The sequence below is a fragment of the Seriola dumerili genome, unplaced genomic scaffold, assembly GCF_002260705.1.
Source record: "Seriola dumerili isolate Sdu_G_001 unplaced genomic scaffold, Sdu_1.0 BDQW01000138.1, whole genome shotgun sequence".
Classification (NCBI taxonomy): domain Eukaryota; kingdom Metazoa; phylum Chordata; class Actinopteri; order Carangiformes; family Carangidae; genus Seriola; species Seriola dumerili.
Window position 1 is genome coordinate 20,544,998 of NW_019174393.1, and position 12,160 is coordinate 20,557,157.

The 12,160-nt window shown below is 40.9% G+C and overlaps 1 protein-coding gene across 2 annotated transcripts; it reads left to right on the top strand.

Annotated features, from left to right (window-relative positions):
* Positions 1-478: 478 nt before the first annotated feature.
* LOC111224877 (sorting nexin-4-like) lies at positions 479-10,276 on the top strand. Of its 2 annotated transcripts, XM_022749563.1 has the most exons (14): positions 479-557; positions 1,935-2,062; positions 2,203-2,341; positions 3,598-3,747; positions 3,847-3,894; positions 3,987-4,042; positions 5,043-5,115; positions 6,162-6,223; positions 6,436-6,501; positions 6,699-6,788; positions 8,598-8,697; positions 8,871-9,016; positions 9,126-9,240; positions 9,328-10,276. In XM_022749563.1, exons 1-14 carry the CDS (start codon positions 480-482, stop codon positions 9,373-9,375), a joined length of 1,299 nt encoding a protein of 432 aa, XP_022605284.1. In that variant the 5' UTR covers position 479; the 3' UTR covers positions 9,376-10,276. The 2 variants fall into 2 exon arrangements, with proteins under 2 accessions (XP_022605284.1, XP_022605286.1); XM_022749565.1 differs by lacking the exons at positions 3,847-3,894; positions 3,987-4,042; positions 5,043-5,115.
* The last annotated feature ends 1,884 nt before the right edge of the window (positions 10,277-12,160 follow it).

The following is a 12,160-nucleotide window of genomic DNA, read 5'->3' on the forward strand; positions in this document are numbered from 1 at the left end:
CTTCTGAACACCCCCATGTTGTTTTATTAAAACAACATACATGTACAATTTCTATATGTTTGTGCATGTTTTGTCATTAATTTCTCATTAACTTTAAACATCTTCACATTCTGTGAAAGTGGTCTCAGACTATTGGAGCCTACTGTTTATAATATCAACATAAACTGACAGGTTTTGGGATGGATATATATTTACAAAACATATGTCTACAAGATAAGCATACATACATAAACACACATGTTTGTATGGGCTAGACATAAATGTCAATCTATGAAATTCTTCAATTTTCCAATAGATTTCATATATCATTCTTACATATGTTTTCATTTCATATTCCACATATGGTAATTCAATATATGTACAAATATTACATTTGAGTAAGGGATAATAACTAAAGATGTATAGTATTTTAACCTTCAGGGTGGAGTGGCGCTATGCGCATGCGCCCTGAATCACCAACATCATCAGGAGAGAAGAAGATGGCGGAGGATGTGAAAGATGAGTCGGTGGCCACTGACTCAGAGCTCCTGGCTGCGGACGGGAGCCAGAACACTGCGGTGAGACAGCAGCTTCTCCTCCTCTTACTTCAAATCAGGTCTACGTGTTTTCTTCCGCAGCAGCGGGTAAACGCTGCGTCCACCTTACGTCGCGTTTGACGTTGGCTTACTGCTGAAAGTTCACTATACATTATGGTATATTTGAGATACGTTAATTAGCACAATTCAGGTTATTAGTTCGCCATTGAAATAGCTTTGGTTAGAATAGAGACAGGTCATCTCTGACTGTTGTCATGCTAACAGTAGCTTGCATCATAACTAAGAGGGGAGCGTGTCTATGTTCCCACAGCCCTATGTTCCCACAGCCCTATATTCCCCTTTTATACCCTTTCAGAACGCTTTGCATCCACGTTCCACGGCGTCTTCACATTTATCCACCCCAGTGATCGTTTTTGTAAAGCATCGTTTTCAGTTTCGGAATTCACCATTCTAATGTGGACGGAAGGGCTAACCGGATAAATATTACCTGGGTTAGTGTGGACACGGGCTTATGGGAACATATAAGACTGTGGAAAAATAGGGCCTAATTTTCAAAACATTCTTAGAAATATGGGAACATAGGGCTGACCCCACTAAGAGACAGCTGCTGGCTAGTAGCTTAATGGGAACACAGTGGGACTATGTCCCGATTCCAATCCTGTCCCTACACTCAAACTCAGAGGAGTGTAACTCCGGGTGGAGTCACACTCGCGGCTGTGGAGGGTCTCTTCGTTAAGGGTATAGATACAACGGCAAGCTTTGGAACGTCCTCGCCCTTCTTTGATGGAATCAGGAAATTTATTGTTACCCAAAATATTTCAGAAAGATATTGTGATTAAATCAATATTTATCGAAAATATAATCTTATACACAGCATTAACAAAGATGTAGGTGTGTGGGCAACGACATGGCTCTCATCACATTCATGGCATAGATAGCTTGTGAAAGGGAAATTATCAATTGGCGGAGTCCCCTTTTTTTCAGGTACACAGCCATGTTCAATCCAAAATACAGTGTAAGCTCTAATTTCGTCTTGTGTGCATGAAAATAGTGAAATGTCTGTTTGAGGTGATTTATGACTTGTCCTTTGGAAATAAACACACGAAACTCACATTTGAAGGTATATGGAATTTCATCCATCCCGGATTCAAAGCAATGCTGCACTTGTTTGGGAGTGTGGTTTGTAAGACTGCATCGATGCAGGCTCTGTGTTGGAGGCTTTATAACCACCTCACTTATGGGTCATTAGTTTGGAACGACACTCAATGTGGCGGACCCTTCACACAAACGTGCAAACGGAGTGAGAGTGGGTAGGGGGAGTGTGTATGGGCCAGATTGGAATTTGGCCTATGAGTGAACAGGTGTTTGGGATGTTAATGTCACCGGGTGCCGTTGCAGGTGGAGGAGGAGGGTGGCTGCACTCTGCTGCGGAGGATGGAGATCTGTGTGGCTGAGGCTGAGAAGAGGAGTGGGAAGAATGCAGTGAACATGCAGGAGACGTTCACTGTGTACCTCATCGAGACACGGTGAGAACTGCATGGCTTGGGTGCTGAGATATGTATTCATCTGCACTTCATCAATTTCTGGGCTCTGTGTTGCATGAATTCACTTCCGTCTTTTGTGTCAGTGCTAAAGAACTTGTCCAAACTGTCCTGCATCTTTAAAGGCCGATGGATGCAGTGGCAGAGGGTCGTAACCCCGCTCCCGACTCTCTGTGGAGGCGATACAGCGAGTTTGAACTGCTGCGGAGCTACCTAATAGTTACCTATCCATACATTGTGGTGCCCCCCCTGCCTGAGAAGAGGGTGAGTTCACTGTGGCTGTGCTTTCCAAACCCTTCAGTGATGCAACAAACACCAGACATACAGGGATGGTCCCAGAGTCAGTGAGTTGATGCATCAGTCAAAGACCCAGAACGAGCAGGTGTAAACTTTATAGCCTGAGCCTGGTCTGAAAATAACTGTGCCACAAAACTGTGATGGAGGTAGAGAAGGGAGGGCAGGGACCCAGACAGCATGTGAACCAGACAACCACTCCTGATGATGCATCGTTTAGAGGGACTAACTCTGAACATCCTGGTACAGGGAAGAAATATGACAGAGAAAGCATTAGTAGATGTGGGCAGACTTCTGGAGTATGAAGGAGCTGGATATCTTGTTCATTTTCTATACATATATGTGGCATGGAGGTGCAGTGGTTAGCACTGTCGCTTCACAGCAGGAAGGTTCTGGGTTTGAACCTGTCTGTGTGGGACTCCTCCATCTACCTGCAAACACATGCCCACATAACTCTAAATTGCTCGTAGGTGTGAATGTGATTGTGAATGGTTTCTGAAAAACGGTTTTGAAGCTCAGAGTGAGATGCCCCACTGTCGCTATCTTGGTAGTGTGTGGCTCCGCCCCCGACTCCTGGCTAATCCAAAAATGGTCCAAGCGGTGGGGCGTGGGTGGAGCCAAGACTTAAGTGTGGCAAGAATACCCTCCCCCAGCTGTCACTCAAAGAGGCCACGCCCTTAATTATACATAACTTGAAGCCTTAATAAAATGTAAACAGGTGAGTTATATAAACAGTTATCATGAAGGAGGAACTTAGCTAGAGGGACCAAAACTGTTTTTGGACCAGGCTGTAAAATAGGGCTGTCACTTTTTCAAAAATCTGGGTCGTAGGTATTCGAAGTGACCCACATTTTGAAATCTAAGTCCCTCTTATTTTAGTTGATAGAGATGATGCTACCATCTAAATGATCTCCACTTAACCTCTGTTATTCGGCAACTTGAAATATTATGGTGATTAAAAGATTAATGATTAATAAAGATGGATGGGAAATCTATTTGGAGTATTTTGCAAAGGTAGAGTTGTGGCTCATCTTCAAATCTTCCCATTTTATTAGACAATTTACACATGCTTCATTCATCTAAATTACAGGCCAGTGCAGTGGATAAACCAGATGCACCAAAAAATATGACTGATGAAAATCAATGAAATGCAATCATGCTGAAATAGAAATTTACTGTACGGCTTTGCAGTGTAAAACATGAATGCTTCATTCTCTTGCCTGCAGGCAGAGTTCGTGTGGCACAAGCTGTCAGCGGACAATATGGACCCAGACTTTGTGGAGCGCCGCAGGGTGGGGCTGGAGAACTTTCTGATTCGTGTGGCATCTCATCTAGTACTCTCCAATGACAAGATCCTCTACCACTTCCTCACTGAGGTACATGGTGCTGCTCGGGGTCAGTCCAGCAGTTCAGCGGATCAATTATCAATCAGTAATTGATCTGTAACTGACTTCTTAAACTACTGTGTGTCGCAGGAACATGGCTGGAGAGAGGTGGTGTATGAGACAGGTTTTCAGGCTAAGGTACTGGATATCTGTGGTGGTTCTGTTTCTCAATTCATACAGTATTTTCAGTGTTCACAAAGCTTGACCAGCTCCTCTCCCTCCTGCTGCAGGCAGATTCCAGGCTGAGAGCTCTCAGTGCCACCTTCCGGGTGAGAAATACAGATAAGTAAGTTAGTGTTTCCAAGTCACACTGTAAGAGTGGCTCATCTGTTTGTCAGGAGTAAATAATTAGCCCCAGTTATTTGGAGTAACTTCTTAAAGTTAAAGCTGTCTGTAATGACCAAGATATAAGAAGATGTAAGTTAAGCTGTTTGAAGGTAGAGGGTTTTTATATTCGTTATTAGCATTATCTACATGGTAAATCTAAAATTAATTGCATAAATACAACTGCAAGCAGCAGTGAGCAGGTTTCAGGTGTGACCAATCAGAACAAAGTGACATCAGCTGGATTAAATGAAACCAATCACTAAATCACAGATTTATGATGATTGAACAAATTTTTTAAAGAGTTAAAATAAAAATTGGCAGAAAATCCCTCATGGCGGACTCTAATGGTCCAAGAGGCTTTTTTGTAGAAGACATTAAGCTGGCCTTGTTTGTCCAGGTGTTAGGGATGAGGGGTGAGGGGCATGGCCTTTCCAAAATTGCATTTGCAATAACAGCTCCGCCATCTCCTTATTCACCATCACCATATTATTTTTCTCAGTTCTTTGTTTAATCATTTTGTCATTAAAACATTATAAAACTGTGTATTATCCCAGCGCACAAGACGACATCATCAATGCCTCATTTTGTCCGACCAACAAACCAAAATCCACAGTCACTAACTATCCAACTTACTATCATTTCAAAACAAGAAAGCGTCAGAGAACCTAGAATCACAGTGTTTGAAATTTTATCTTAAAAGGTGACTTAAGCAATTATCAAATATGTACATATATATATATATGTATATCAGTATATATAATATATATAATACAATGTATAATACAATAATAGATTAATCGTTGCAGCTGTAGATCCACCAGATTAAAAGAAAGAGTCCAAAAATGAAAGGAATTAAAGGATTAATATATACAAGTACACTTTGAATAACTGGTTGGAAAGTAGGTAAAGGAAATTTTAATGGCTGTATTCTGTATGTGTTTTTATTGTGTCTGATGCAGGCGCTTCATGGACATGAAACACTACAGTGATGAGCTGCAGTCTCACACATCTCAGCTGCTCCGAGCAAGAGCAGTGAGTTTCTTCTCTCGCTCTCTTTGACATATCATCACCTTTAAGTTGATTTGAGGAACCCCTTTTTTACACATGCAGCAGTTACAGAGCAGCATTAGGATTCATGTAGAGTCATGTTTCATCTCTAACTGTACCTGTTTAGTATTAAAGGACACTGGTTTGGTTTGTCACTCCAGTCTAGAAAGAACATGCAGTAGTGCAGTCTAGAAAGCAAAAAAAGAAGAGAAAGAGTTAGACCAATCATAGTGCTTGTTTCATTCCTCCAAATATCAAGCTTGGATGATTGTCAGATGTGTAATTTCAATGGCAGCACAAAACAGGTTTCATATCGTTGCCCCTCTCTAAAGACTGTGCTTTAAATCCTTCAAAGGTCAAGGCTAAAGGCCCAGCTCACAAATCTCTGCATCCTGTCTGATTTTATTCTGAAAGTCCTCACTGGAGGTTGTGACCTGCATCATCCTTTGACACTTCTAATGGATGTTTGTCTTGCAGCTGTTCTTCACCCACAATGTTGTCCTCTGTTTACATATCACAACTGCTAACCAGCTCGTCCTGCCTCAGGTTGTCCTGCCTGCAGCGGGTCTCTGGTCCTGCAGGCAGGTCTCTGTTCCTGCAGCAGATCCCTGGTCCTGCCTCAGGATGTCTCACATCCTGCAGGCAGGTCTCTGGTCCTGCAGCAGGTCTCTGGTCCCACAGACAGACTGTAGTTTCTTGGACTGAAGTTGATGACAGTGGTTCTGGTTCTGCTCAGGTGGATAACAGCTTCATATGGAGCTTCACAAAACTCACGAGACTGCAGAGCAGAACAAGGACTGCTGTCTTCAGCTTCAGTTAGCGAGATAGCTGTTTAACAGCTAACATGGTCTGTTTAGCAGAGACTGAACTTTGCAAATTAAATATCTGAATGTAGAAGCTTTTAATGATGAGATCTGTACGATTCATCTGAAAAGTAGATTATATGTTAAAGTAAGATTGTCAGGTCACCTTTCCCAAATTGACTGTCTGTTTTTATTTGAACACTTATTCAGTTTCTGTGTCTCTTGTAGAGAGTTGCTGATCGACTCTATGGTGTTTTCAAGGTGCATGGGAACTATGGCAGAGTCTTCAGGTTTGTAGCTGTGCAACACTAAAAGCAATGACCTGATGTTCCATCGTCAAGTCAAGACAACTCCATTCTATTTTCAATTCTGACAAGAAAAACTAACAGAATACAAAAAATGTCTGTTGTCTATTGTTTTCCTTAAAAACTAATAGTGTGTATGACAGACTCTCCTTGTTAATTTACATGTATGTGTGCGTGTGTGTGTGTGTTCGCTGCAGTGAGTGGAGCGCCATAGAAAAAGAGATGGGGGATGGACTGCAGAGTGCAGGTCATCATATGGATGCGTGAGTATTTGAGTCTGCAGATCCTCAACAGATACTATAATGTGTGTATAGACACATTACACACATACATACGTGTATATACACACCGTGTATAAGACAGTATATACTGTATGTACATATATGTATATGTGTGTGAGTGCGTGTGCATGTGTGTGTGTGTGTATATAAGACAAATTTTCTTTGTCACACACCTGCAGTTACGCTGCCTCGATAGATGACATCTTAGAGGAAGAGGAACATTATGCAGACCAACTGAAAGAATATCTCTTCTATGCTGAGGCTCTGAGGTAAAATGTTATACAAAATATATTAGGCAGTAATAAACTCATATCTAGGCTTGTCACTTTATGCCACATGGAATAGGCCACTTAGGAAATTAGATATCTTGATTTCCTCATATCTTAAAGATGTATGTTTCTCCTCAGGGTTGTGTCGTGGTTAGTTTGTGTGGAAGTGGATGGATCACAGTGGTCAACTGAAATTCTACTGATCAAACTGTGGTGATGTTCATGAGATTAGGGGCTGAGAGAGCTCGTAGAGGGACAGTCAGCGTAGCTCTTTGTTATTACTCCACACCAGCAATAACCAGAGCCAGAGGCATGTTTTCAGGCTGCCGGTCCATCTCATTGTTGTAGACACAATATCTCAGTAACATCTTGATGGCCAAATTTGGCACAAACATTCACTTGGACTGAAGCTTGAACTGATTAGATTTTGGTGGCTAAAGGTCAAAAGTCATTATTCAAGACTTTGCACAACAATTATGACAAAGTATCACACAAATGATTCATATTTTATGTGACTCTTTATAAACAGGGATGTAACGTGAAACTAGTCTGAGTGGTGGAGGCAGACAACCATAAGGAGGTGATTCTAGTTTTTAACTAGCTTCACCCTCCCACCAGTATACACCAGTATAACACCATGAAACCTCTTCATCTTGATGACATGAGCTGTCAACCAACAAAATGTAAGCAAAGACTAGATTTACAACCGTGTTATAAATGACTATCAGGTTATTGGATCAGTGACCACCACACTCCAACATGTACCTGTCTCTCTCACAGAGCTCTGAACAGTAACAACCTGAACTATATTCATTAACAGGTGTCTTAATGTGTCACATCTGTGTTCACTGGACATTGGTTCTTTCTGTTCCTGTAGTATAGGTTTCATATAGCAATGGAAAAACATACACACACGCAGAACACACGAGGTACACACACAGGTACACACGCAGGTACACAGAGAGGTTAATTATTGTTACAGCAATGGACACCTAAACTCACACATATACATACATATCTCTCTTATGCTCTCTCACTAATACTGTGGGTGTCTTATCACAGCACACGTAACCATAAACACACACAAACACACACACTCCTGTAATGGGACTGTGCCTCTGTGGTTCTCACACTGTGATATTTATATGTTACTGTTGTTGAAATGACCTCTTGTCACTAATATCAAGTGCTCACTTTAATGTTGTGCACTTGAATTGACGTTGTTTTGAAATCTCAGGGTTTCTTGTTGAGCTCCACATAAGTGGACCTCATTATGAAGGTCTACATCATGTCATTAGTTATTTTCAGTTAACAGCTGTTCAGAGGTTTTTTGGTTTCATTAAATACTGTTTTGTTAAATTCAGTCTGGTTGTGATTTTTTAATACACATTAAAATTGTTCCAATAAGGGGCGTCGCATAGCGCAGTGGGTTATGCAGGCGCCCCGTATATAGAGGCTACAGTCCTCGCTGCAGTTGGCCCCCGGTTCGACTCCCACGGACGGCCCTTTACTGCGTGTCATTTCCCCTCTCTCTGCCTCCCCATTTCCTGTCTCTCTACTGTCCTGTCCATTAAAGGCACAAAAAGCCCAAAAAAATCATAAAAAAAAAAAAAAAATTGTTCCAATATAATTAACAATTATACAATTGTTAATTTAGAGGAGATTTTAAAATATCAATATAGATATATTGTGTATCGTGATAGAGCCTAAAAATATTGTGATATTACTTATAGGCCATGTTCCCCAAAGTTAATTAGATCATGACATACTATTAACTTAATATTAGTTATGTACCCTTTGCCTCTGTAGGGCAGTGTGCAGGAAACACGAGCTGACCCAGTTTGAGCTGGAGATGGCCTCCCAGGACCTCATCTCCAAGAAGCATCAGCGTGAGGAGCTGGCCACAGGGGTACACTACACTTCCTTACTCTCAGTCTGTCTTTAATGTCTTTAAGAATCATAACTTATCATAATGAGTTTTGATAGATGTCACACTGACCTAAGACCTTTGAGGACTATGTAGGTCTCGTAGACTACTGTACCATCCATCTGACTGTAGTTATTTGTGTTTCATCTTCTCAGATAGTGCGGACGTTCTCCTTCAAAGGAATGACCAACAAGCTGTTTGGACAAGAAGCACCTGAGCAGAGGGAGGCCAGACTGAAGCTGCTGGAGGAGCTGATAACAGAGGGTGAAGATGCCGTCAAAGAGAAGACAGCTGAGTGCGAGTGAGTCCGAGTCGTAGATGCTGCTTAATGATCACGGAAATTACCTGTGTTGGTTAAAAGAGGAAAGTGTTGCATATGGTGTGTGTTTGTCTGATGTGTGTCACTGCAGGGAGCATGTTGAAAGAGCCTGGGTGGACATGGAGCGCTTTGAGGAGCAGAAAGACAAAGACCTGCGGGAGGCGCTCATTAACTATGCTGTCATGCAAATCAGCATGTGCAAGAAGGTTAAGAAGAACATCAGGCCTGTGAATGTTACGAGACAACTGTAGTGGTCATGTCCATGATGAAAGTGTTTTCTTCTCTCTGTGCAGGGAATTCAGGTGTGGAGCAATGCCAAAGAATGTTTCCTCAAAATGTGAAGATGAAGCCATGTTCAGTGCTGCTCACCCGTGGATGCCGAAAAATGACCTCAGTGTCGTCGTGTTGAGGTTTGAAAATGATCACATTAATGTAACAAAATGTTTAGAATATAATGTCATTTCAAGTTCTACTAAAAAGCATTTATATGCAGCTCATTTGCAACAGTGATTCACTGTAGTGGAAAAGCTTCGGGAGGTGGTGGATCACCAAGGACCATTTGTCTAACTTCAAATAGGCACTTCACCAGTTTTACATGTTTAAGTCAGTATATTAACTCTGTTTAGATCCAGGGTTTTCACATGCTCACACCTCTGTGACCTGCTGTGTTTGGTGCGTTTGCGCATTTAGTGAAGTTTGTTGGGCTGGTGTGAAACCTGCTCATCAAACTCTGGTACAGACCAAACAACCAGACCCAGGAGGGTCCTGGTCCAGTTCTGTTATGGTGTGAAAGCAAAGCAGACCAACCACAGGTTGTTGTGACAGTAAATGTGTGATTTTAGCATGAATTCAAAAGACAGAGGACTATTAAATGCATTTGACCAGAACTAAATGACAACAGGTTGCTGAAGATATCAAACTAGAATATCCTTGTGAAACTGGCTTCAGAGAGAGTGAAACGTAGGCGCCACAGTCACTATCCCACCATAACATTACACCACATAAAAATTACTCCTTTTATCTTTTTGCTCCCTGTTTTTCATCATTCATGAAATAAGCTCAAGTTGTAGTCTGGATTGTTACTACTCATGAATCATTTATATCCAAGAGATGCTGTGTGTTTCACTAGATAACATAAATGAACACATCAGTATCTATGGAGCTCATTCACTGCCTAAACCTAACAAACAAAATTCATTAATAAACAAACACAAAACACCATTAACAAACTAGTGTGTTTTGTTTTGTAAATACAAAATGTCTATTAAACAAATACACAACATATTTCTAATACATCATTCAGAAACACATACAGCAGGTCTTACAAGTACAAACATATATCCTAAAGAGATTTGAAAAATAATAACGTGTCTTTCCACCGTGATTGTGCTAAGAAATGTCTCGAGTAATTCTCCCTCCACGGCAGCAGGTGGTGGCATGAGTCAGTTCAAAGGCAGATTGAGCAGAGCAGAGCACTGTGGTCAGGTGAGCTGTCCCTGGTCAAATCTCTGTGAAACCAGCTGTTTGGAGTTCAAGCAGCGTCTCCTTGTGTAATTATGGTACAGGTGCTGGAAGCAGCCAAAATGGACACATGTGAAAACAGTTTATACACCCAGTGAAACGGTTATTATTTTAAACATCATAATGACATATTAAATACACTGTAATGGTTCCTAACTGAGAAACTACTTTTATATATGTTCCATGACATTTACAGTTGTTGCCCTCTTATTTGGAAAAAAAAACAGCCATTGATTAAATTTCACTATTAACGTGGAAAATTCCTTTACCCCCTTTTCCCTGTTCCTTTATACATTTCCTGAAAATGCTGTATATATTGAACTTCTGTTCAAATTAAACGTTACCTTATATGACTATCTACATTTTAAAGAACTATACTGTGCAGTCTTTGGACAAATTACAGGAAACGTGAGTCAAATTCACAAAAACATTTCCTCCATAGGGTTGTTGAAACCCTCAGTGGATTCTTGGATTCTTCAGAGTGACCCTGACTGTTTCCATATGAAACTTCAGGTTTCATTTTTCTGTATATGGTCACACAAAGACATTTGACATATGACATTTCAGCCGATGTATAAAGGAATAGGAAAGAGTTGGTGGGGAATTTTCCATGTATACAGTGGAATTTAGTTTATGGCTGTTTTTTTATCCTCCCAAAAACACACCAACACTAAAACAACTGTAAATGTCATGGAACATAACTAAAAGCAGTTTCTCAGTTAGGAGCTATTACAATGTATGTCATTATGATGTTTACAATAATAACCGTTTGACTGGGTGTTTGGCAGCTTCCAGCACCTGTACCATAATAACACAAGGAGACACTCATCAAACTCCATCAAACAGCTGGTTTGACAGGGATTTGACCAGGAACAGCTCACCTGACCCCAGTGCTCTGCTCTCTCTGCTCTGTTCAACCTGCCTTTAAACTGACTCATGGCGCCAGTGTTAAAGATAGTGCCAAAAGCCACATAATATATTTTTTGTTATCTCTGTAGGATGTATGTTTGTACTTGTAAGACCTGCTGTATGTGTTTCTGAATGATGTGTTAGAAATAAGCTGTGCTTTTGTTTGATAGATACATTTTGCATTTACAAAACCAAATGCATTTGTTTGTACCATTCACTGCCATTCACTAACAAACCAAGGTTTGTTAGTGAATGGCAGGGCATTTGTAAAACATGTTTGTCAAGTGTTGGCTCCATGAGGATCAGTGAGTTGCAGCGTGACCTGCTGTCCGTTATCAGAGGTTGATTTAAGGTTAGATTCAGAGTTTGTTGAAGCTGGATCAGGCTCCTGAACTAAAGGCAACAATGAGTTATATTTGTCCCTGGTCTGAACGACAGGTGTGACAGTGACCTGAGTAAACACAACCATAAAGGCACACAAATGAAATCATTTTTTGATTTTTGATTATGTTTTTTAAAAACATAATCAGAGTGACATCATTTCCTCCACGTCCCTCTGCTGAGTCAGTAACTTAAATCTGCTTTAATAAATGAATCGTGCAGCAGCTACATTACATGTCTTTATGTGCAGGGCGATGTGTTGTACTAATATACAGTAAAGCTGCACATAAGACTCAGTCTGAGATGATTTTATTA